Consider the following 27,081-nt stretch of genomic DNA (forward strand, 5'->3'; position numbering starts at 1 on the left):
GACACAAACATACACGGAAACAAAACATTCACACACCTAAAGTTTAAAAAATCTCTTTTAAAAGTTAAAATTTTAAAGAATTTATCAAAAAGAATAAATGTAATTGTTTTCCTATCTCTAAATCTGTCATGGATATTTTGGGGGGGTTGGTTGTGGATAAGTGAATAAAAATATATTTGATAATAAAATAAATATATATTAGATAAATATGAAGTTCCACAACTTCTAAGCAGCTTCATTAAATGTATAAAAGTTCATTGGATTGTATAGTCTTTGGGTCATGTTAATTTTGGTGTGTGTTGATTTTTGTTTGTTTGGGTTGGGTTTTTTTATTTGTTTGTTTTTTCAAGACAGGGTTTCTCTGTGTATCTCTGGCTGTCCTGGAACTAATTCTGTAGTCCAGGCTGGCCTTGAAAGTCACAGAGATCAGCCTGCCTCTGCCTCCCCGAGTGCTAGAATTAGAGTGCACCACTCTGACCTGCTTGTGTGTTTTTTTTAACTTGCAACAATTTTATAACCAAGTTTTTTATAAAGAACAAAAAAAACATATTTTTTTTTAAATTCATCTGGCATTACACTGTTATTGCACAAATAATATATTGTCAGTGTTCCTGGGCTAACTTTACCTTAGGAGTGTGTGTTATTGTGAGGGTTCTAGGGGCCCGGTCTTCAGAGATGCCTCCTGGAGTGAGCATCAGGGACTCCTTCAGTTCAGGGAGTCCTCCCGCTGTCGAGAATTGGTTGTCTGCGGCCACCGTCTCCCCAGTGAGGTCTCATCCAATCAAAACCGTGGAGGAAGGGGCGGGCCTGAGGGGCGCGCAGTGTGCTTTTCTGCTGAATCTTCTTGTTGATTTCGACATGGAGGAAATTTATGCTAAGTTTGTGTCTCAGAAAATCAGCAAAACCCGCTGGCGGCCGGTGCCTTCCGGAAGCCTGCAGACCGCAGAGACCTTCGCTACGGGCTCTTGGGACAATGAGGTACCTGGGCTCGGGCGGGTCCCGGCTGCTGTGCTCCACGCCCCCCGCGCGGGCGCGCGAAAGCACCTTCTGGCTTGCCAGGCTGCCTTGAGTGCAAGCTGCCTGGTGGTGTATCTGAGCCTCGGATCTGGTTTTAAACCCTCACCAAGTGTATAGTCCTACCGTCCGAACCGGGCCACATCTCTGGTCTCTTCAGCTCTTACCGTATCGTTTGTCTGAGGTGCTTTTGAAGCAAGGTCGCCCAAAAGGCAATCTAAATTTTGCCTTCCTAGAGTTGACGTTTTCGTCACCCCAAGATATAAAACTTTCTGCTTTGCAGGAAAATTGCGTTTCACTGTGGTCTATTGGAGATTTTGGAAATTTGGATTCTGACGGAGGCTTTGAAGGAGACCATCAATTACTGTGCGATATCAGACATCATGGTGATGTCATGGATTTACAGGTAAATCTGAGTTGTCACCCAAAGCTAACTTTGGAAGATTGAGAATACATTTAGAGGTAATGTAGCACCTTATAGTTTGGCTACTCTCACTCCTGGTTTACAGGACACTGATCTCTGAATTGTAATTTGCCACATGATTGTTTAGGCACTTGGTGACAGGGCGGGGCTGGGAAAGTGAATTCAGGTCACTCAGTTTTAAAATTAATTGCCCAAGCCCAACATGGGGGTTTAAGTCTCTAATTCCAGCCCAGGGGAGGCAGAGCAGAAGGGATCACAAGGCCAGCCTGGCTATGTAGTGAGACCTTATCTCAAAGGAAGTAACAGTAATATTTGCCCTGTTTGGTGAGTTTTATACAGATATGTTAATTTGCATTTCATATCTGTGAGTCGGGTTTTATCGTGTGTTGTGAGAGTGATCTCAGGACCTCACATGTACTGGGGAAGCACACTCTACCTTTGAGTGTATGTATCCCAGCCCTCAAGTACTCTTCACTACTCAGCTGATTCCATAGATGAGAGTGGTATCTCTTGAACAGTTATAGAAAATATTGTGTAGGATTGTTTTTCCGTGGTTCTTTTTTTTCCCCTTAGAATGTGGAGGTTGGATCCATGGTTCCTTTTAACTACATAGCAGAAATTAGTGTTTCCATTTTAAAGATTTATCAAAACTCAGAGAACTTACGTGATTTTAGAAGGTATTTAAAAAGGTCTCAGGACCAGTAATGCATTTTCAGAGCTGCACTGGTGGTAGATGCTGGTGGTTCCAGCTGCTTAGGAAGCTGAAGGAACAGAGAGCCCCCTTCCTCATCAAAAAAAAAATCTGTATGACTTCAGATTTTACTCAGTTAAACGCTGCCACACTTAGGAATGACACATTTCCAGACTTTCATCACTGCAGCCCAAAATGAAAAATGTAGAGTAAAATTTTAAATTCGCTATTTATCCCGCATGAAAATACTCGTAATTTATATAGAAATTTTTACTTTCAGATGTTAACATATTTCATTTTCTTAGTGTTTATAGGCTGCTTGCTTCTTTAAATTCTTAACAGGATTTGCTATTAGTCAAGTTGAAGTAATGGATTTTTTTTCTCATTAATATTTCCAAATCTATAGTAATATGCAGAAACTTTGTTTAGTTTTTTGACCAGGAAAGAATTGTAGCTGCTTCATCAACAGGAGGTGTAACAGTGTTCCTTCACCATCCAAATAACCAGGTAAAGAACTTTTGCTGGGAGAGTAAACTTGTGTTTTAGACATTTCTGAGGAGGCCTACGGAAGATTCTGTGTTGAGTTCACGGTGTTGTACAGTTTAAACCTGAGGAGAGTCAGTCATTGCCACACTGGAGCACATTTCCAGAGGCTAAGAGAAAAGAATTGTTTGATCACAGTAACTGAAGACTAGCCTGGACAACACAACGCAACCTTAGCTCAAAGAGAAGTCAAATCGGAGAGGCTACTGTCTAGTTTTTAGGGGTTGATGAGGGTTGAAGCATGCATTCTGGCACTGAGCATTCCCCAGCCCCATATAACTTTTTGATAAGTACGTCATGTTTACATTGGCTTCTACAGAAACTGGACATCCTTTAAATAAACTGTGTTTATTAGCTCTAATAGTAGAATCTGCTGGTGGTAATTTTTTCATAGGGTTTCTCAATTCCTCTGATGGTCTTTTACAGGGCTGAAGGGAGAAAGTAAATGAGCAAGCGTGTATACATGCTCAGCTTCTAGTTCCAAATACCACACAGAGGGGGGAATAGCTGTTTTGTTTTTATGGATAGAAACCAGGTCTTCAGAGGTCCCACTGCCTACCTAGAGACCTCTCTCTTGAGGCTGGGGAGGCAGCTCAGAAGCTGAGTGTGCACTGCTCTTGGAGAGAACCCAGTTCCTTTCCCAGTACCCACACCAGGTACCTCACAATAGCTTGTAAGTCTAACTCTAGAGGATCAAATGTGCCCTTCTGGCCCCAGCAGAAGGTGCATATAAACTCAGGCAGGCACACACACATGCATGAAACCTTTTTGTTTTTGAAACAGGATCTCACTATGTAGGTCTGGTCGGTCTGGAACTCACTATGTAGACCAGGCTGAGATTAAACTAAGAGATCCATCTGCTTTTGCTTCCTTGTGTGCTGGCATCAAGGTATATGCCATCATGCCCAGCTTTCATTTGTTTTCTTAATGGAATCATGTAGTAAAAGATATAGAAGTTAGTCCCCTATATATTAATTGATTCCTATAAATTTTTAAAGGATAATCAAACATTCAGCCACTTGGTAACAGAAATCATTAATTTTATGTAAATGTGGTGAGTCTAATTAGAATGTACAGAAATTTGTTGGAAGCACCAGTATAGAGTTAGACTTACAAGCTATTGTGAGGCACCTGGTGTGGGTGAGGGGATGGAACCGGGGTTCTCTCAAAGACCAGTGCACACACAACTTCTGAGCTGTCTCCCCAGCCTCAAGAGAGAGGTCTTTAGGTAGTGGGACCTCTGAAGACCTGGTTTCTATCCATAAAAACAAAACAAAGAGAAAAGGAAGGGACTGGAGAAATGGCTCAGCAGCTAAGAGCACTGGTTGCTCTTCCAGGGGACCAGGGTTCAATTCCCAGCACCCACATGGCAGCTCACAACTGTCTGTACTTCCAATTCCAGGGGACCCGATGCTCATGGCAAAATGCCAGTGTGCACCCCCCCACACACCAAAATAAACAAATAAATAAATAAACCAAAAACAAAAAAAAACCCACAAAGAAAGAAGGAAAATCGCTCTTTCTTCTACAAGGGCAAGGGCATGAGACTGTTATACTATTATTAAGAGACACAGTGGCTCACTTATAATCCCAAAACTTGGAAGTTGTGTTTTAAACAAACAAAAATTCCTGAGGAGAATGGCTCATTGTTTAGAACTTTGCTCTGGTTAATGTATGCTCATTTCTGATGCGTAGACTCTGTCAGTCAACCAGCAGTGGCCCGCAGCTCACCACCATACAGGTCCCAGCAGTCCTTCCTACAGCAGTGCACCGTGTACAGGGATTGTGTGCGACAACCCAGAAATCGTTTCTGTTGGAGAAGATGGGCGAATCAATCTCTTCAGAGTTGACCACAAGGAGGCTGTAAGAACTATAGGTGAGAGAAATCGTATTCTTTTATCACACAGTAATTGAACTAAGTAAGTATGATTTTAAGTGAAGAGTGTGAAAATACAAATGGCAGGGTCCCTTTGTAAGATAGTGTGTGGATAAGGCCAGTGTAAATAATTGATAAAAGAGAGAAATATACTGGGTGGTGGTGTTTTGTTTTAGTAGAAGGAATTATCACATAATTATGCAGCAAGTGGCAGTTAATATATTCTTGATTCTGTATCATAAATAATGCTAAAATATGATATGCCAGAAAAGTGGGAATAACGTGGAGTCGGGGTAAAACCAGACAGCACACGACAGAGTCTATGGTGAGCTGACATTAGATATTTGTTACTGGAGAGATGAAAGGTGAAGCTAGAAAGGTAAGTTCAGATCAGATTGCACAGTATTGAATGCACAGCAACAGAAATTAGGTATCTCTAGGTGGCAAACCAGTTGCTCTTGAACATGGAGTGATGGACTCTAGTGGTGTTTAGACACAGTGCTAGTGAGATGCTTCCTAACTGTGCTTGACTTGCCTGACAAGAATCTTGGTCCCCCACCCTAGACCTCCAAGGACTGCACCCAGGCATCAGTTTCTTGTGTTCTTTAATTTCTAAGTTTAACACTTGTTAAGGGCTATGCCTGCTGGCACTGTACAGAAGTGGCACAAGTTAAGTTTGGAAGTTTGTATCATGTGCCTCAAGTCTAAAACTTGAGGAAATCCAAGAAAAAACTATTATAAAAAGCCAAGCAGTGGTGGCTCACGCTTTTAAGCCAAGCACCCAGGAGGCAGAGGCAGACTGATTTTTGTGAGTGCAAGGCCAGCATGGTCTACAGAGTGAGTTCCAGGATAGCCAGGCTACGTAGTGAAACCCTGTCTTGAAAACCCAAAAAATAAATAAAATCAGAATCAAAAAAGAAAGAATACAATATAGTAATCTTAAGAGGAAATAGAAAAAACAGATGGTAAATCAGCCCTGCATTTAGAAAACTGCCCTGTTGAGTGACGCTCTCTACCAGAGAGGAAGAGAGCATCTAGACATGTATTGTATTTTACTATATAGTTCTCCATTTAAAAAGTATGCTGAATCATCAGAATTACAGTATTTCAGCCAGTAGGAGGAATGTGCCCTAAAGGGAGCCTGTCAACACATACTACTATTTCTAAACTTGCAGATAACGCGGACAGCAGTACACTCCATGCTGTAACCTTCCTCCGAACTCCTGAGATTGTTACAGTAAACTCCATTGGACAGTTAAAAATATGGGATTTCAGACAACAAGGAAGTGAGCCCTGTCAGATATTATCATTGTAAGTTTTGATTTGCCATTTCAGCAGTGCGCTACAAAGTTATATTTGGTTATTGCAGTCAACTTTGTGGTGTTTTTTTTAAATATATTTTTATGTGTATGAGTGTTTTACCTACTGGTGTGTGTGTGCACCTCATGCATGTGGTATCCCCAGAGGCTGGGACTGGAGTTGTGTACTGCCCTGTAGGTGCTGGGATTGAACCCAGGTTCTCTGGGAAGCAGCCTGTGCTCTTAACTGCTGAGCTATTTTGTTCCTGTCCCCCAGCTTTGCATTTCAATGCGTTTCAGAGACATTGATCTATAATTAAATTGATAAAGTAAGGATAACATGATGGAGTTGATTCTATCATCCTAAATTTAGCAAGTATTTGTTGTATTGATGCAGAGCCTTTATGTCTTTGAAGTATATGTTGTTTAACAGAAAACTTGTTGCTGTTTTATCAAATGATTGTATTGGTAGTGAGAAAATACACTGTAGATGCGATTGCACAAAGAATACAATTCAAGATAATTTTTTTCAGAGTAGAAATCACCCTTTCTAGATCTGTAACCTTTGCTGCTTTCTCAAGACACTAGAATGTAGTATCAGGTTTAAAAAGCAAACAAAAAACATAAATTAAGAGCATAGGCATAAAGAAAAATTGGTATGGTTTATACATATTTTTAAGTTTATTTTGAACTATACTGTATGTGTGGCTATGTGCACATGATTGCAGGTACCTGCAGGACAGGTTTATAGGAGCTCCTGGAGCTGGGATTACAGGTGACTATGCGCTGCTGATGTGGGTGCAGTGAGCTGAACTCGGGTCTCTGGACTAGCACCCGTGCCATTGCTGAGCCAACTTTCCAGCTTGATTCATACTTTCTCATGGAAGTCTTCCTTACACATGTTACCATTGTTTTATTCTGCGTCCTGTGTTTCCAAGTTGAATGAGTTGTTGTAGTCTTTAATTCTAAAACTATTATTTATAAATATATGTGATTTAGTTAAAAATTTTTGCACCACTAAGATTTAGTATTTCCAGTCACATAATTTTATTATTTGGTTGTTAAAATGAAATATGTTTCCTGTTATGCAAAGATAAATTGTCCTTTCCCACATCTTTGATATTGTCCTATCTTCTTTAAAAGGACTGGTGACCGAGTGCCACTCCACTGTGTTGACAGACATCCCAACCAGCAGCATGTTGTAGCTACTGGGGGCCAGGACGGGATGTTGAGTATTTGGGATGTTAGACAAGGCACCATGCCCGTTTCTTTACTTAAGGCTCATGAGGCTGAAAGTGAGTATTGTGGAGATGCAGAATGTTTCTGTGGGAGGAGTTCCTCACATAAGCACATGATACACAGGGATCGGTTCACATCAAAGCTTTTAATATCTACGTAGTATAAGCTAGAGAATCCTTTTCTGTGTTTAAGCTCTTAATGTTTCATCATATGCAGAACTGCATGCTTTTGTGGGGGGTGGCTCGAGACAGGGTTTCTTTGTGTAGCCTTGATTGCTCTAGAGGTTGCTGTGTAGACTAGGCTGGCCTCGAACTCACAAAAATCTGCCTGCCTCTGCCTCCCAAGTGCTGGGATTAATGGAGTGCACCACTACCATCCAGCTACAGCACGCTCATCTCACTGAGCTGATTTTCTTAGGTTTTTTGTTTGTTTCTTTGTTTTGTTTCTTTGTTTTTTGGGCGGGGGGGGGCTGGAGGAGGTGACTTTAGAAATAAAATCAATGGGCCAAACTGTCATATCGTATGTTGGGTTACTGATTGTTCTGTATAAAATTATCCCTTAATATTTGCTAATTTGCTCATTAATCAATTAATTTTGTGTAGTTTTGAGGTAAGTAACCCAAATTATCCTGGAACATACTGTGTAGCCCAAACTGGATACTACCTTACCAAGTCCTCCTGCCTCAGCTTACCAAGTGCTGACATTACAGGCATGAGCTACCTCTCTTTAATAAAATATATTCTCAGTCCCCTGAAGTACTCTGCCCCTGGCCTATATCCCAAGCTCCAACTGATCTTTTTGTTTGATATTGCTTTTTGTGAAAGGGACTCTTTATCATTTCATTATTTAAAAAAATCCAAGGAAGCTGGGTGGTGGTGGCGCACGCCTTTAATCCCAGCACTTGGGAGGCAGAGGCAGGTGGATCTCTGGGAGTTCGAGGCCAGCCTGGTCTACAAGAGCTAGTTCTGGGACGGGCACCAAAGCTACAGAGAAACCCTATCTTGAAAAACCAAAAAAAAAAAAAAAAAAAAATTCAAGGAGCTGGAAAGATGGACCTTCCACAGCAACCATGTTCTATTCCCAACCCCCACATGCTGGCTCACAACTTCTAACGGTAATTCTAGTCCTAGAGGATCTGTTGCCCTCTTCTGTTTGAATAGAATGCCTTTGCTTGAATAGAAATACAAGTAAGCAAACATTAAACCTGTACTGCAGCTTGACCCTATTTAAGAAATGTTCAGACAGGCATGTATAATTCTAGCAGCTGGGAGGCAGAGGCAGGGAGAGTAGGGGTTCAAGACAAACTTCTGTCTCCCAGCTGCTGGGATCATACTGATGGATAAAAATGTGCAGGTGAGCTGAGGAACCTATAAACTTTAGTTAAAAATCAGACTTCAAAAGTAAAGAAATGACAGATCGTAATGACTATAATATGCTGATAGAAAAAAAAGCCACTACTTGTGGAGTAGGCCAGAAAAATCAGTAACTGTTACATTATTTAAACTTCTTGGACTATTAACACTGATTGCCTCTGTCTCTTAGTGTGGGAAGTTCACTTCCACCCATCCAATCCAGATCATCTGTTTACTTGTTCTGAAGATGGATCCCTCTGGCACTGGGATGCCTCCACAAATGGATCCGAAAAGTCTTCTCTCTTTCACCAAGGTAAAGTTCCAGGGTGCTGTTTCAGGATCTTTTAAATCTCAAGTTGAGTCAGGATCTTGCTGTGTAGATCAGGCTCATCTCAAACTCACTGAGATCTGCCAGCCTTTGCCTCATGAGTGCTGGGCTTAAAGGTGTGCACCACCAAACTTGCCCATATTCCCTATTTTTCTAAGATTAACTTTTATTTTAGGTGTATGAGTGTTTTGCTTGTGTATATGTCTGTAATTCCAGTTTCAGAGGATCCAGTGTGTGTAGCGTTCACAGACATCATCTCTCTAGCTCACACATTCTCGGTGGTTAAAAGCATTGACTACAGTAGAATAAAACAGGAAGTAACTGCAAAAAATACATGAAATTACTGTGTAGCGAGTAAGCAGACTAGGATCAACTAAATTTCTGGGTTTTCTTTTGACTACAAATTTGGTATCTATATTTTCCCTTCAAATGTTGAGTATTTACTAGCACTGAATAAATTTTTAGTCAAAAAGATGACATAAGGCTACTGAGATGGCTTAGTGGGTAAAGGCACTGCCAGCAAGTTTGACAATTGAGTTTGATTCCCGGCACCCACGTGGTGGAGAGAATGGATTCCTACAAGATGCCTTCTGATCTCCATGATCCATATGCATGTACACGAATAATTAAAAATAGAACGAGTTTTTCCTTTTGCTTTCCCCTTTGGTTGTGGCCACATGCCTGCACACATGTAATGAAAAATTTAGAATGACATGATAGAAAATGGGTGTGGCGTACACTCCTTCAATTCCAGCACTCAGGAGGTAGAGTAGGCAAATCTCTGAACATTTGAGACCAGCTTAATCTACATAAGTAGTTCAGGGAAGCCAGGACTACATAGAGCCCCATCTCAAAAGAACAAAAAACAAAGTAATTTTTAAAAAGGTGACATAATAGAATTTTTTTAATCATCTTGTGCTTATTCACTTCCCACATAAGCCTAATTTAACAGTTAACTATATTAGGATTATTATCTTTTTGAAATATCAACAGAAGATTTATGTTTAGTGTTATGAAGTTAGTCTTTATGGGCTGAATGAGAATGAGCCCCCCATAGTCTCATATATTTGAATGATTGATCCTCACTTGGTAGAGTTGTTTGGGAAGGATGGAGCTGTGGTCGGGTTGGACAGGGTGTGTCACTAGGGGGTGCTCAGAGATTTCGAAAGCAAAGGCCATTCCTGAGTGTCTTTCTGTGGATCAGGATGTAAACTCAGCTACTGCTTCAGGGCTATTTCTGTCTGCCTGCTGCCACACTTCCCCTCCATAATAGTCGTGGACTCTACCCCTGTGAAACCCTGAGTCCCAATAAACGTTTTTATATTACAAGTTGCCTTGGACCTGTCTTAACATTTTTTTCCCTCCTCTTTTCTTCTCACAGGAGGAAGAAGCAGCACTTTCCTGTCTCATAGCATAAGTAACCAGGCCACTGTTCACCAGTCTCTAATAAGTTCCTGGCTCAGCACAGATCCTGCCAAAGACCGCATTGAAATCACAAGCTTGCTTCCCAGCAGAACTCTGTCTGTAAACAGTCTGGATGTTTTAGGTCCCTGTCTTGTTTGTGGGACTGATGCAGAAGCCATTTATGTTACCAGACAACTATTTTCATGAACGTGAAAAAAACCCAAAGTTATCAATTCCACTGTGTGCAAAATCCAATCTTAAAGAAATATGGTATTTTCAAGGAAACAAAAAACTGTTGTTAACTTCAGTGCCCAGTTTTGGCTTGTTGGCTGACTCTTCCCCCAACACTATTAGAATCTGATCAATACAAGAGATCTTCGGAGTGTAGACATCGGAGGGGTCCGGGCCTGTTCAACACAGGCCTTCATCTAACTTAACAATTCTACAAAAAACAACAATGTAGAATCCAAGCAGAATTATTTGAATTAAACTATCTAGCCAACAGAAACAGGCATACGGAGGGTTGCTATGCTCATGGCCATGTGGGGTTCAGCTATTTCAAAGGATGTCAACTGTTGACCCCTCCCCTTGAAAACTAGCTACATCACATACCAAGATTCTCCAGCATATCAGTTCTTGCTTACATAAGCCAAATTTATTTCCAAAAATAAATTTTTACATATCAACACTTGTGAACAATATATTTTCTAGAATTATAACTTAAGTTTTATAATAGTTTTCTAATAGCTAAAAATGTGCTAATATAGAAAGTGCTACAAAGGAATTATTCTGATTATTAAAGGTTGAAAATATTTACAAAATAATTTCATATACTCATTGCAAAGTCAGTAATGCTAGTGCTCTCCAACTCCCGGTTGGAGGTCTGTGGTTTGGGTTCTGCAGCCTTTGGTGAGGCATCCACTCCTTCCCTTGCTTTCCCAAGGATCTTTCATGACCCCTCCTCCTTGGCTTGAAGCAGTGACTTAGCTTCCTTCTCAAGCAGCAGCTCCAGCTCCGCGGCTAATTTTTTTTTTTAATAGTTGGTTCAAATCAGCAGACATGGTTCACTGAATTTACATGCCTCTTAAAATTTTAACTACTTACCAAAGCACAAGGTGGGACATCGATATGCAGGAAGCATTTAACCACAGAGTAGGCTGAAGGCACACTAAGGATTTTACCATGACAACAGATATAAAGCAATGGCAGCAATCACACTAAACATTTCCCTGGCCTCCAAATCTGATTTTTTTCACAATCTGAGGTTTTCACAGTTAAACTTTTGGAGACAGTACCCAGTAATTAATCTCAGAAAAAAAAAAACAGAGCTGAGCTTTGTGGAGAAGGTCCTGCTATCTCAGCTACTCTGGAGGCTGAAGCAGAAGGATCACACGTTTAAAGGCTTGTCTGGGCTACAAAATGAGTTCAAAGCTAGCCCAATAGCTTAGTGCGGCCCAGTTTCAAAATGAAAACTATGGAATGTTCTGAGGATATAGTTCAGTAGGGCACCTGTATAGCATGGTTTGATTTTTTTTTTTTTTGGCTTAACACACAAAGATGATCTGAAAAGATACTAATTTCATGTATTTCTTAGCGGCAAAACCGGGGAAGGTGTTCATATTTACAGGGGGTGAGTAGAAGGATCAGTGTTGGCAGAATCTCAGTGCTTGGGAAGGTGGAGAATCGCGATTTCCAGTTGCCTAGAGAGTCCCCTACCTGGACCATATTCCCGCAAAAAAAGTATATTCTAAGACCAAAGTCAATGATGCATCCCGGACAGCAGAATCAATTTAATAAGAAACAACTTCTAACACAGGCCCCGTTACTCCATTTACGGCTACAATGACCGAATTCTACTAATCCATAGGTCTAGTTTCAAGAATACTGCATCCGGCTGATTGCAAAACCACGTACTCTCCAAGGTCCCGAAGACTCAGGGTTTACTTCAAGCCCTACACGTCTTGCCTCCAAAAGTCCGTAGGTCTCGGAGCGCTGCTCACCGCCCTTTCCCGGTGGGACCCACGCTCGTAGCGTCGCGCCCTGGTCACGTCTCGGTGCGGAGCCAGAATGCGGTGGTACCGACTCCACTCTCCGGGCGACTGGAGCCCGCAGGCTATGCTCACTCGGGCTCGGGGCGGCTGGCGAGCAGCCGTGCGAGAGGCCACCAGCCCAACGCTCGCTCCCGGCCCCAGCGGGGCGGCCTGAAGCCCCCAGTCCTCGGCCCCCGCGCAAGCGACGCCGGGAAATGCCCACATCCGGGAAACCCGCGGCGGACGGCGGCGGCGGCGGCGGCGGCGGCGACACGGAGTGGAAGGCAAAATGGCGGCGGCAGCGACGGCCTGGTGCTGAGAGGAGAGCCAGGTCCTCGCGACCCCGCGTCGGGCCGCGCTGGCCGGCCGCAGCCCCCCCGGCGTGCGTCCCCGCCCTGCCCCATCCCGAACCCCAAACGACCCCGGGGACGGGCTCCGGCCGCCGCGGCGCTGGCCCTCGGGCCCGCGGCCGCTGTCCAGGAGCCCCACTGTCCCCTGCAGGTAAGTCCGGAGCCGGCGCCGCGGGTGGGGCTCACTCTGCTCCCCAGCCCTTGTCGGTGGGGCGGTGGCCGTCGGGGCCCACGCCCATCCCCTCTGGCGGGGGCCCAGGGGCCGCCGTGGAGCGGCGGGCTCGGCCGGCCCGGTCCGGGCCTGACTGGGCTGCTGCGCTGACCTGAGCTGAGCCCTGCCCTGGGGAAATGAAGGTTGGCCGCACCCGGCGCCGCAGGAAGAGCCCGGGGCGCTGAGGCCTCCGAGGTGCGAACGAGGCTGGCGAAAAGAGCCGGCGGAGGCCCGAGGCGACGGTGTCTCCCCCACCTCGCCCCTCCCAGGTTTAGAGGAGAGATAAGCGAGAGCTGGTGTTTCTCGGGAGGTTGCAGCAAACCCAAACCCTCTGCTCTTCTTTCGCCTCGCGGCGGGCCTCGACTCGGGGTAAACCTCGAAGCGATCGGGGGACTCTCTCCAGCCCACTGCGATATGTTAGGTCACCGCTTAGTGGCTAGGGATGGGAGAGACGGTGTCAGCTTAGTCGGAGCGTGTGTTTAATTTCGGAAAAGGAAGGAAAGACAATTGAGGGAAGGTTGTTTATTGTACCTTGAAAAGTGCTCGGAGCGAAGAATGAGTCGCAGGTGGCTTATCCCGGCTTCTCCGACTTCTGCCATTGAAAATCATTTTCTAAGGGGACAAGGTTAAAATTTTTGTTTACATTTGTAAATATGACTTTTAAAGTATGTGTATTCTCTAGCAGTTATGTCCGGTGAATAGTAAGTACAGCCTCACACAATATGGTAACGCACAGAGTTTGGAAATTAGCCTGAATGTCTGGCATCATGAAGGCTGACGGGCGATTATGGATTATTGTTGAAGGTTATTATGATTTTCTTCAGACAGGGCCTCAATATATAGTACTTATTAGCCTAGAACTCCACGTGTAGATCAGGCTGACCTTGAAATCAAAAAGGTCCGCCTGCTTCTGGGTTTAAGGTTTGTGCCATTCAGGCCCCGCAAATGTTGTTTGTTTTAAATCAGCTTTCCTCCACGAGGAAAAAGGGTATGGTTAACTGCTAGGATAATTTCAGTTTTTATCGTCCTAACTAAGGTTTTCTCTTAAGAGAGTGGTCGGGTAGGTGATATGGGCCAAGTGATTCCCTAAGGCGGTCAGTCTGTGGAGTCTTTGCCTTTCTCTTACAGGCTGTTAATGGCAAGAAACTAGATCGCAGCACATGTGGGAAAGGCACTCTCTGTGTGCCTGGTTATTGACTGTATGCCTTGAGACTCTTCAAAGTAATAAAAAAAAAATCTGCTAAACTGTGTGTATGGTACCTGGCCTTGTTTCCACCATTTAAGTTCCTGGTTCATGCTAGTTTTCGTTGTTCTATATACATATATACTCTTGGAATGGTTCCTACTCTGATTATTTAATTTCATTTAGATGTGACGTTTAGATTAGATGACTTTTGTACCCTACAAAAGTTTAATAATGCCGGGCAGTGGTGGCGTACGCCTTTAATCCCAGCACTCGGGAGGCAGAGGCAGGCGGATCTCTGTGAGTTCGAGACCAGCCTGGTCTACAAGAGCTAGTTCCAGGACAGGCTCCAAAACCACAGAGAAACCCTGTCTCGAAAAACCAAAAAAAAAAAAAAGTTTAATAATATTATAAAGTAGAAATGACCATTTTTCAGTATCAGTACAAAAATAAGTGACTGTTTTCATATTTTTTGTGGTACCGAGCACTGTATGTAGGGTCTTCCAGGTGGATGGCGATGATGCCCTCTGCCCACCCTCTTCTCTTTCAGACAGGAGTTCACTAAAATGCCACACATTCAGCAGTTTCCACTTTTTTTGTTACTTGTTTTTAAGGCAGGAGCTCTGTAGCCCAGGCTGGCCTAGGATTTGCTGTGCAGCTGAGGATGACTTTGAATTTATAACCCTCCTGAGATTACAGTCATACCACCAAATCCAGTTTAGGTGGTGCTGGGTATCTACCCCCTGTCTCTGCATGCCCAGCAGCGCTCTGCAGGTCTACCTACAAACCCTACCACCAGTTTTCACTTTGGTCAGTATTTTATGTGTGTGGAAATGTTTTGCCTGCGTGTGTGTATGTGCACTGTGTGTGCCCAGTGTCTGCCAAGATCAGAAGAGAAGGTTGGATCCTCTGACTGGGGTTACAGACAATTATAGTCTGCCATTATGAGTTCTGGAATTAGAAGCCATGTCCTCTGGAAGATCCTCTCAGTTATGGAACCATCTCTCTAGCCCTTTGATCAGTCAATCCTTAGAGAGTAACTGGGAGGACATGTCGGTGGATGGATGTGTCAGAAGTGTTCTTTGAGCAGGTCTGTGCTGCTGAGAAACAATATATACAGTTCACCAAGGGTTTTAGCAGGTTGCCTTTATAAACTTAGTTCAGCCCAAGTTAACACTAGATTGCTTTTGTTTATTTCTGAGACTTCTTCTTATACAGCCCTGCCAGACCTGTAACTCACCACAGATTAGGCTGGCCTTGAATTCTCAAAGATCCTCCTGCCTCAGCCTCTCTGTTGGGATTAAAGGTGTATGCCACCATACCTGGCTTTTGAAATCTTACTTTGTATTTGTACCTGTGTTTGATTTTTTTATTGTTGTTTTTCCTAATATACAAGGCAATGCATTTTTGAAGAAGGTCCATTTTTGTTTTGTTTTGTTTCGAGACAGGATCTCTGTGTGCTGAACTCACTGTGTAGACCAGGCTGGCCTTGAATTTACAGAGACCTGACTACCTCTGCCTCCCAAATGCAGGGATTCAAAGCTTGTGCCACCACCACCCACCTCAATTTTTTTTTTTTTCACGGAAGTTTTTTTTCTTCAATCTGAAGAACTTTAACTCTTTTCAAACTTGAGTGTGATCAAGAAAGTTTAAGTCATGGGTGTAATGAAAAGTGCCCCGGACTAGGCTAGAGTATGTGGAATCTAGTCTAGCATTTAACTGACTACAAGATAACCTTATTGGGACTGGAGAGATGGCTCAGGGTTAAGAGTATACTGACCACTCTTCCGAGGTCCCGAGTTCAGTCCCCAGCAACCACTTGTCAGCTCATACTCAGATAGTCATACCATCTATAATGAAATCTGATGCCCTTTTCTGGTATGCAAGTAAAAATGCTGACAGAACACTGTATACATAATAAATAAAAAAAAATAGGGCTAGAGAGATGGCTCAGTGGTTAAAAGCACTGGCTGTACTTCTAGAGGACCTAGGTTTAATTCCCAGCACCCACATGGTAGCTTACAACTGTCCTTACCTCCATCCAGTTCCAGAGGATCTGATACCTTCACACCAATGCACATAAAAATACATTTAAATAAATTTTAAGGAAACATTTTTTAAAAAGATAATCTTATTCAAGGCACTTTACTTCTAGATCTTTTTCTTTGTCCATTAAACAAAGTCAAGACACCAAATCATCTGTGAATCTGTGATCTAGGAAAAATAATATAATGAAAACACTCTATTTGGATCATTCAAAATGTGTCTTTTGCCCAGGGAATACAAGTTCTGGGAGAGTTTTTCTGTTGGGGAAGCATTTGAATGAAGCCTTAAAAATTGAGTATGATTTCTACAAGAAATACGGCAGAAGCTCCCTGAAGATTATATAAAAGAGAAAATAAAGGCCGGGCGGTGGTGGCGCACACCTTTAATCCCAGCACTCGGGAGGCAGAGGCAGGCGGATCTCTGTGAGTTCGAGGCCAGCCTGGTCTACAAGAGCTAGTTCCAGGACAGGCTCCAAAGCTACAGAGAAACCCTGTCTCAGAAAAACAAAAAAAAAAAAAGAAAATAAAGTAGAAAATCACGAAGCATTTTAGTTGAGAGTTAATCATTTGGCTTGGTTAGAATGTGAGCTTGGAGATAGGTGGAATATGGACTTAAAAAGGTAAAAGGACTTACAGGACTCCTCCTGTTGAAGGAAGCTGGCCAGGTGCTTGTTGAAAATGTGTGAGCTTATTTAATGTCAATAACAGCCCTATGAGATGGATCCAATTATTGTGTACATTTGAGGATGAAAAGCAGGAACAGAGGCTAAGTGGTTTGCTCAGGGTTGCACAGCTAATCACTTTAAAAATCGTGAGTCTGGCTGGGCGGTAGTGGCGCATGCCTTTAATCCCAGCACTTGGGACGCAGAGACAGGTGGATCTCTGAGAGTTCTAAGCCATATTTTAAATATGTTTCTGGGGGCACTGGAGAGATGGCTCAGTGGTTAAGAGCACTGGCTGCTCTTCCAGAGGTCCTGAGTTCAATTCCCAGCAACCACAGGTGGCTCACAACCATCTGTAATGAGATGTGGTGCCCTCCTCTGGCATGCAGGCATACATGGAGGCAGAATGTTGTATACATAATAAATAAATAAATAAATAAATAAATAAATAAATATGTTTCTGGAACCTCCCAAAGTAGGGGTCACCCGCTGGGCACCTAGACTTTACCAGTGAACCTCTGGAGGCATTCTCCACATTAGGCCCCAAAGTCTTGTGGTCACTTCAAAATGCTGTCAGTTTTGTTCCCAGGTATGCCCATAATGGGCCAATAATTCCACTCTTGTTCAAAAACCCAAAGTCTCCCTTAAGGCCCTAGGCAAATCCATAATTGTGAGCCCCTGGAAAATGAGAAAATTAAATTATGTATTTTTAATACATAGTGATACAGAGTAAATCTACTTCAAAAGAGGGGAATGAGAGCAAAGTAAGATCCCAAACAGCCCTGACCAGCATCTGGGTCCATGATAGCATAATGATGAGTGCCCTTGGGCCCTTTGCTGTTTGACATGGCCTATCTCTTGGGCCAGCTTCATTTACTGACTTCAGCTGTCCTTAACATATGTTCTATGGACCTGGCATCTCCAACATCCTGGGATCCCAGTTTGTATTTAGGCTTTTACCTCAACAATATCTTGCACTGTTCTTTCAAAGGCTGCCTGCAAGAACTTTGGCACAGTTACACATGGCCTAATAATATTCAGGCTTTCCTTTTTTAAGATCCTGTAACTTGAATTTTGAATGGTGCTGCAGAGGCCTCTACAAGCTCAATTCCTGACTGGACCATCCTGAACATAGGCTTTCTGATTGACTGAATGACCGAGCATACTGAAGTAAGTCCTAGGAACAACTCTAATCTGCTCCTTAAACAGAGCGCCCCAAAAGTGCTGACTTCTCAATGGAAAATCAAATGAGCTTACTCTTTCATATATTGAGCCTGTTATGGGTATAGTCTGGCAGTATCTGAGATCTTCCTTTCTATCCTGATACAAAGCAGTGATTTCTTTTTCTTTTCTTTTTAAAAATATTTTATGTGTTTGGATGTTTTGTCTGTAAGCACGTATATGTATCACTTGTATCCCTGTTGCTGGCAAAGGCTAGTAGTGGGTAGTGGATCCCCTAGAACTGGTGGTGTGCGCAGCCAAGGTGATGCTGGGAATTGAACCCTGGTCCTCTGAAGAGTGATGCTTTTAACAACTGAGTCATCTTTCCAAAAAAGAAAAGTGGTTCCTTTCCTTTTTCTCTTTCTCTCCTTCCTTCCTTTTCTTCTCCTCTTCCCCCTTTCTTTCTTTTTCTTTCTTTCTTTTTTTTCAAGACCAAGTTTCAGGTTTCTCTGTGTAGCCTTGGCTGTCCTAGAACTTGCTCTATAGACCAGACTGGCCTGGAAGTCAGATCTGCCTGCCTCTGCCTCCTGAGCGTGGGGTGATGCTCAGTGGTTTCTTTTTAATGCCAGCTCTCACAACCATACCATCCTTGTCTGAAATTTTGGATATTTACTTTTTCTGGTCAAACTACTCATTTTTTTTTTTCAATTTTTCTCTTGCATTTTCCTCCCAGTTTTCACAGTAAGTCTGGTTAAGGCAGTCAGGAATAACCAAGCCATAATCTGAGCTCCCATGAAACTTTCTCCTTTAAACTCAGCACCTTTCAATTCTACTTAATGGAAATTCTCAGGACATGTTCTTAGCCAGAACCTGTTGCAACACAGTGACATTTAGTTCATTTCTCAGTAGAGTTCCTTTTCCAGTCTGAAATCTCACGAGCACAACCTTTTTTGTTTTTGTTTCTATTACTGTTCTGGTTTTTGCCCACCCTCCAGAATTGCCACTGAGGCTCTGTTCTCATCATTCTGAAGCCTCTCACTCACATCCACAAAAGTTTTCTAAATTCTTCCTCTAAACCAATTCCAAAGGTTTCTGAACCATTTGGTCAGAGCTATAACTCCCCCTTCTTTTATACTAATTTTCTGCTAGATTAAAAAAAACTTAAGAATATTTTAAATTTTTATATAAGTAAGTTTTTGTATGTGTGCACTTTACAGTCCAGATGGAAAAACAGCTCATGGAGCATTAAAAACACTTGGTTACTTACAAAGCATATATGCTTTTTCAACATAGAAAGTAAGACTTCAAGAGTGTTAGCTCCAAAGTGAGTCCCCATTGTGTTTAGTACAAGAGTCTTAAAGACCCATGAAGAGGCGATTGTCTGAAGGTAATGCAATATCAGGTTGGTGTGTGAATGTATACAACAAGTGCCAGTTCCAATATCTCAGCTCCAAAATTCTACCATTTTGTTCTCAGAGGAAGAAGAGTCAGATAGTATACTAATAAAAAAAAAGAGACTATATTTGATCTTCGCAAAAAGGCTCAGAAGTGAGTATAAGTAAACCTAAAAATGTTTTCTTGTCTTTTTTTTTTTTTTTGGTTTTTCGAGAAAGGGTTTCTCTGTAGCTTTGGAAGTTCTGGGATTAAAGGCACGCGCCACCACTACCTGTCTTCTTGTCATTTATTCATGGGCACATGTATGAATTTGCATACAGCATGACACATGTGAACATTAGAGGACAACTTTGGGCAATCTACTGTCTTATTGTACAGTGGATCCTAGGGATCGAGCCCAGGTAGTCAGGCTTAACAAACATCTTTACCTGCTGAGTCATCTGGCTAGCCCCGCTTAGACTTTTGATCACTGTGACAGATTACTTTGGATAAGTTAAGGGAGGAAAAATATATTATATTATGGTTCATAGTTTTGGAGGTTGCAGGAGTGTGTGGCAGAACATCTCACATGTCAGCCAGTAAGGTCAGAAAGGGACCTCAGACAATATATAGCCCCCTAAGGATGTACATCCAGTGACCTACTTCCTTTAGTTAGGTTACACTTTCTAAAGTCTCTAGGGCATGTCATATTTAAGCTATAACGATACTGCTTTTTAGTAACAAATAAGAGAATATTGATGGTTTAATCCCACAGAGGTTTCTTTCTTGCTCACATGTCCAGTAGTAATCAGGAGGACTCAATGCAGTAATTTAGAGAGCCACTTTTCCTCCATGTTATAACTTTAAAATAAGCCCTGTTACAGTCCTTGAAGCAAGTTTTACAAATCTGAACCTTTAATTGCCATAGCTCAGAACTAAGACATGACTGTTGTTAGAGCTATGCAGGAAGACAGAAAGTAGTGCATGGATACAACGTTTCCTGCAGTGCATTTATTCAAACAATTGAAGGGCCAGGTAAAGGCACTTAATGAATGCAAGCCTGATGACCTAAGATTGTTGTTGTTGTTGTTTCTCTCTCTCTCTGTAGCCCTAACTGTCCTGGAACTCACTCTGTAAATCAGGCTGGCCTTGTCTACAAACCAGAAATCTCCAGCCTCTACCTCCTAAGTGTTGGGATTACTACCTGGTTTGATGGTCTGGGTTTCATTTTTAGGATATAGATATTCTTGTTCACATCTGGTAGTTTGGTAAACCCAAACAGGTTTAGAATCTTCTGAAAAAAAGTCATGTGAAACCTTTTAAAAGCACTAGTATCTTTCTTATAAGTAAATCTTACACTGAAGTCTAATTTCCAAGATTTAAAATTGGAGAGGGAGTTTGCTTAAGGTTCACTTAGTAATCCTTTACATTTCTATGTGCTTTATATACTTACTAAAGCAGGCTTAAGATTTGGGGGTGGGGGTGGGCACAAGTAACTGCTAGTTAGAAATAATGTAAATCCACTTTCTAGGAAAATAGGCACAGAGAAGTGAAACAATTTACCTAGATTCTACAGTACTACTTGATGAAGTCTGAGCTTCAGTTGGGAGCTATCAAGTCTCATAGCAATGGGGGTTTCCCCATACAAGGAGCTGCTTTCATAATCACTATAGCTTTACTTATGTATTTTATGTTTTAGGTTAGTTACTTCGATTGTAAAGGATTTCGACATTCCTGGGAACTTCTCCTTTCACCTTTTCTCAGAAGGAATCTCTCAGAGTCTGTGGGTTAGCCCTGAAGAAGTGCTCCACGGGGCCACATATAGATGCTTTCATGAAGAGGGGTGAAAAACCAGAAGGGTACAGACAGATGAGGCCTAAGACCTTTCCTGCCAGCAACTACCCTGGCAGCAGCCGACAAATGCTGCAGGAGATCCGAGAATCGCTTAGGAATTTATCTAAACCATCTGATGCTGCAAAGGCCGAGCATAACCTGAGCAAGATGTCGATTGAAGATCCCAGGCAAGTGAGAAATCCACCCAAATTTGGCACACACCATAAAGCCTTGCAAGAAATTAGAAACTCTCTATTACCATTCGCAAACGAAACGAGTTCTTCCCGGAGCCCTTCAGAAGTCAATCCACAGATGTTTCAGGATTTGCAGGCTGCTGGCTTTGATGAGGTAAGAATGTTTAAAGACAAAAACATACTAACCACATGATTCTTCTTATCCTGTAAGGCAAACTCCGTTCAGGAGAGCTCATCTTCCTTTGAGAGGATGGATGCAACTGTGCATGCAAATTTGTGTGTTCCGTTAACAAAGAATGCTATATTTACAATCTTACTGATTAGTATGACAAAATAATTATTTCTCTAGTTTCTTCTGTGCTAGTTCTAAATCCTGGAATTTCTACAGGTGAGGTTATGACGCCAGAGTGGAGGTGCAGTTGAAGAAAGCCACAAGTGATGGGGCAGAGGAGTGAAATGTGAACGCTGTGATCTCAGTTGTTGCTGGAAAAGTGATAGCTCCAAGGATATGAAATCTAGATTCACCATAGGGAGAGAGAACTACAGTGATTAAGTAGAATATTCATGTCACCCAGGCCCAAGTTTATATTTAAGTTAAGGCCAACAAAGCCATTTCTTTTGTTTGTTTTTTTGTTTGTTTTGTTTTTTGTTCTCTGTGTAACCCTGGCAGTCCTGGAGCTCACTTTGTAGAGCCTGCTGGCCTTGATCACAGAGATCTGATGGCTTCTGCTTCCCAAGTGCTGGGATTAAAGGCAAGCACCACCACCACCCAGCTACAAAGCCAAACCTTTACTATCTATTCCAGAGCTCCTGTGAGTCCTTTTCATAACATAATTAATTGTATTTTGTTCTGATTATTAATAAAATTTTGTTTCTCACAACAGCATTCTTTGTGAGTGAATATTTTAGGTGGCAGAAATCATTTTAGATAAAAATCAGCTCCGTACAGCTGGAAACTTGGCTCACAGGTTAAGAGCACTGGTGGCACTACCAAAGAACCCAAGTTTGATTCCTAGTACTTACATGGAGGTTCTCAACCATCTTTAAGCTCCAATTCAGGGGCAATCTATACCCTCTTATGGCCTCCTCAAGCACATGGTGCCTATACATACACATAAAATAAATAAATATATTTTTAAAACTCAGTTATGTAAAATGTAATCAATGGTGACTCATCAAGAATTATAGGCAGGCATTCTGGGATGACTGTGGGCTCTTGTAAAATAAAAAATAAGTTACAGGCCAAGCACGTCTTTAATCCTAGCTCTCGGGAGTCAGAGCAGGTATGTCTCTGTTAGTTCTAGGTCAGCCTGGTCTACAAAGTGAGTTCCAGGACAGTCAGGGCTGTTACACAGAGAAACCCTGTCTTGATAAACATAATAGCAACAACAACAACAAAAATTACATACTTTTTATTCAAAAATGTAGAGCCAGGACACAGTTACAGTCAGATCAAAAGAAATCCAAAGTTTAGCAGTATTAAAAAAAAAAACCCAAGGATTAATGTGTAGGATCCCAGACGGTCCTCTAGTCTCCTAGGGCCTTGTCAGTGGCACTTCTCTGGCTCTGCCGTCCACACACTAGGTTCAGGCTGGCTCTACTCCACAGCTACTGCTGTCCTTGGCAGGCATCCCATTGTACTAGCATCTCCAAAATGTTTGGGTCTCCACTGCAGCTGGGCTGCGTCTTCTGGGCTCTCTTCAGGCACTCCAACCCTGCCATTTGGCATCAAGCTCTAATTTCTCTCTATGACCTCTTCAAATCCTGGGACTTCTGCTTTAACCGAGGCTACACATTCACCACTGGCCTTTCCTGGCCTCTCACAGTGCCAAGCCTCAGCTGATCTTCATCACTCCTTCATGCTTTAAAACTAGTACTACCTGGAAACTTACACACTTACCAGGTTTGGCTACTAGTGCTAGGTTAAAGCCTTGGCTTCCTCGGAACCACAGCTTCTGTGTATTAACTCTGAGGAAACACTGCCCAGAATATTTTACCTCAGTGGTGTTGGTCTCTTTTTAGCCTTAGCATTATCTTCTAGATTCCCACAGCAGTTCGTAAGCTCTGAACACTCAATGGCTTTTCTCAGCCAGAATTACAGTCTTCCCCAAAACATGGTTAGGTCTTGCCACAGAACTGTTCCATGAATCTGGTACCATTTTTTTTTTTTTATTTTGTTTTGTTTTAGTTAGGGTTTCTTTTGCTGTAATAATACATGACTAAAAGTAACTTGAATAGAAAAGGACTTATTTCACCTTACAATTTATAAGTCCATCACTGAGAAAGCCAAGGCAGGAACTCAGGGCAGGAACCTGGAGGCAGGAACTGGAACAGAAGCTGTGGAGGAGTGCTGTTTACTGACTTGCTCCTCTTAGTTTCTTAGAGCACCCAGGACCACCTATCCAAGGGTGGCACCACCAGCAATGAGCTAGACCCTCTCACATCAATCAAGAAAACACCTCATAGGCCAGGTGGTGGCTGCAGTGCATGCCTGTAATCCCAGCACTGGGAGGCAGAGGCAGGCAGGTCTCAGTGAGTTTAGTTTGAGGCCAGCCTGAACTACAAAGCAAGTTCTAGGATAGCCAGGACGGTTACACAGAGAAACCCTGTCTCAACCCTCCCCGCCACACCACCACCAAAAATGCCCCATAGGTTTGCCCACAAGCAATCTGGTGGAGATATTTTTTCAATTGAAATTTCCCCCTCTTCATAAATGATTCTAGCTTGTGTCAAGTTGGCATAAAACTAACCAGCACAGTTCACTTGCCCTTTTTTTTTGGGGAGGGGGGTCCTGTTTGTTTTAAGATGGTGTCTTGTATAGCTCAGGTGAGTGTGGAACCCTGTTTGGTCCAGCCTCACCTCACGCTCCTCAGTCTCTTTCCTCAGTCTTCCAAGTGCTTTGATCACAGGTGTGCAGCATTATGCCCAGCCTCCCTCCATCCATCCATCCATCCTTCTCTCTCTCTCTCTCTCTCTCTCTCTCTCTCTCTCTCTCTCTCTCTTTCTCTCTCTCTCTCTCTTTCTGTTTTCTGAGAATGTTTCTGGTAACTGCTGAATTAAAAGTTCAAATATTTCAAGATTAATTCCTTGATAGGTATAAATGTTAAATAGTATTGATGCTTTTTTGGAGGACATAAATACATAATCACTAAAGATATTTTTTCCTACAAACATGAATATGGAGGCATAATTATGTAATTTTTTAAAAATCACATAGCACTTGTATTAAAGGTGCTGATTTGAACATTCTTTTTTCACACTGGCACTAATACTCTATTTTAAGTATTGAACACTAAACTGACATTGTTACATATGTGGATCTATTTATTTATTTAGGTCTTTCAGGACAGGGTTTCTCTGTGTAGCTTTGGAAACTGTCCTGGAACTCACAGCTGGTCTTGAACTCACAGCCATCTGTCTGCCTCTGCTTCCTGAATGCTAACATTAAAGTCGTGCACCATCACTGCCCAGCTATGTGAAAATATTTTAAATCATAGCAATAGTTTTGTTTTGTTCATATAGTGTAATAAAACTAGCTGTATGATATTATATGCCTTGTGGTCACAGCCTTGGGTGGTAGAAGTGGAGTGATCATGCTAAGTTTTATATCCGGTTTAAGGCCACAATGGCCTAATTGAGATCCTGTCACAAAAAAACAAAAGCCAGGATAATAATCACCAAAACCATAGTCTGAAATTCTAGATCATTTAACAAAATATGATTTCAACATATTGATAAACAATAATGGGTTTTCTTGCCAGTGATATGGTGCTACCATATGATGGTTAATAGCATAGTTACAGTTTGCTTTATTTAACCAGTTTATAAATTAAATTTGCATTTAAAGTAAGAGTTAATTTCTTAGTATCACAAATTTGCAAGATCTGACTGTCATAAACATGATCACAGTATACCTTGTTTCAGTTAGAGATTGAGTTTGGTTGTTTTTAACAAAAATCCAATTAATGCTTTGAATATGAAAGTTATTTGGAACTGGAGAGATGGCTCAATTAGAGCAGAGCTAGCTTCTCTCCCAGAGGATCTGGGTTCAATTTCCAGTACCTATATGGTCCTTCATAGTGGTCTGTAACTCCAGTTCCAGAGGATCTGACACCTTTTTTATTTTATTTTGTTTATTATTTTAAATTTTGTGTATATGTGTATCCAAATGTGGATTTGTGCATATGAATGCAGGTGCCCTCTGAGGCTGGAGGAAGGCAGTAGATTCCTTGGAACTGAAGTTAAAGGTGGTTGTAAACTACACCTACCTGTGTAGGTGCTGAGAATCACACTGAGGTTATCTGCAAAGAGTGCTAGGATTAAAGGCTTTCATCTCCATGCCTGGCAGATGTAACCTCTTAATAAAAATTAGCAAGGAATTCCTTTACTGATAGACATGCTGGCAAAAGTACTTAAAACACTTTAGCGATACAAAAAGTGACTTTCAGTGTTTTAAAACTTTTAATTTTTTTTATTGTTGTTTGGGTGTGTGCATAATATGAGGCAGGCATGTGATGTGACACACATGTGGAGGTCCGAGAACAACCTTGTGGATTCTGTTCTCTCTTTTTTATATAGGATCTAGGGATTGAACTTAAGTTACCAGGCCTAAAATGGCAAGCATATTTATCTGCTAACAATCACTGGCCCATGTCCAGTATTTTTATTGCTTTTTGAAATATGATAATCCTTGTTTTTGTAAGAATGAAAAATAATCAAAACCATATTGATGTTTTTAATCTAAAAATTAATACTAGAAGGAAGCAGTAGCTATGTTACATAAAGGTAAAAATATTAACGAAACATTTTTAAGATTTGAAGGTTTGTTTTGTTTCTTTAATAGTTTGAGATTTATGGGGCTAGTGCCAGTAATTACAAAGACACTAATAATAGGGTGTGGGGACTGGCTAGGTGTCTCAGGAGATAAAGGTGCCTGCTGACAAGCAGGGTAACCTAATGGCTCTAGGATCTTCTAATAAAGATGAGAACTTCTTTCTGCAAGTTGTCCTCTGACCACCACACACTCACCTTGGCATTCTTGTGTACATACATGCACACATGTACACGAAGTAAGTGATAAGGAAATAAGATATCATAAGGTTTGAGGCTCTGTCTTTTTTATTTATAACTAGGAATTTCTCTTGTGTTTACTACTCTCATTCTTTACTTCTGCTAATTATATTGAAATTATGTTTCTTTTTGTAAAAATTTTGTACTAGGACATGGTTATTCAAGCTCTTCAGAAAACTAATAACAGAAGCATAGAAGCAGCTGTTGAATTTATTAGCAAAATGAGTTACCAAGATCCTCGTCGAGAGCAGATGGCTGCAGCGGCTGCCAGGCCTCTTAATGCCAGTATGAAACCAGGTGATTCATCATATCATCATATCGGTTGTTTGTCTTTTCTTATTTCTTCTTTTACCATATATTGTAAAACACCTGAATATATCAAGTCTTAGAAATTGCTGATATTACCAGGCATGGTGGCGGATTTCTGGTAATATCAACATGTGGGAGATGGAGGAGTAATTCAAGGTCAGCAATAGCTACAAAATGAGTTCAAAGTCAGCTTGAACTACAGAAGGTCCTGTCTCAGACAAACAAACAAACAGGAAGAAAGGAAGAATGGGGGTAGATGGAGAGACAAACACTGTATAATCAAGGCTCTCTAGATGAACAGAATTTATAGGAATGAAAGGGAATTTATTTAAATTTTACTTGTATTTTATGTATGTGTGTACTGTGATTTCTGTATGTATGTGTAACACATGCTTTCTTGGTGCCCATTGAGTAGACTCTGAAGCAGTTGTAAACCACCATATGGGTACTGGGAACTGAATCCCAACAGAGCAACAAGTTCTCTCTCAGT

At 41.9% G+C, this 27,081-nt stretch overlaps 2 protein-coding genes across 2 annotated transcripts in view; both read left to right on the plus strand.

The window, feature by feature from the left end:
* Positions 1–794: 794 nt before the first annotated feature.
* On the plus strand, positions 795–12,080 carry Nup43 (nucleoporin 43). The gene is made up of 8 exons (XM_005370635.2): positions 795–978; positions 1,298–1,420; positions 2,559–2,636; positions 4,368–4,548; positions 5,724–5,859; positions 6,990–7,141; positions 8,628–8,750; positions 10,147–12,080. Exons 1-8 carry the CDS (start codon positions 859–861, stop codon positions 10,374–10,376), a joined length of 1,143 nt encoding a protein of 380 aa, XP_005370692.1. The 5' UTR covers positions 795–858; the 3' UTR covers positions 10,377–12,080.
* Positions 12,081–21,016: 8,936 nt separating this feature from the next.
* Positions 21,017–27,081, plus strand: part of Lats1 (large tumor suppressor kinase 1) — a 28,641-nt gene continuing 22,576 nt past the window's right edge. Inside the window, exons 1-2 of the mRNA XM_026777780.1 lie at positions 21,017–21,366; positions 26,432–26,579. Of these exons, the coding sequence (XP_026633581.1) occupies positions 21,019–21,366; positions 26,432–26,579 (496 nt within the window). The 5' untranslated portion in view covers positions 21,017–21,018. The remainder of the gene's footprint in view (positions 21,367–26,431; positions 26,580–27,081) is intronic.

Source organism: Microtus ochrogaster, unplaced genomic scaffold (genome assembly GCF_000317375.1).
Source record: "Microtus ochrogaster isolate Prairie Vole_2 unplaced genomic scaffold, MicOch1.0 UNK82, whole genome shotgun sequence".
NCBI lineage: Eukaryota > Metazoa > Chordata > Mammalia > Rodentia > Cricetidae > Microtus > Microtus ochrogaster.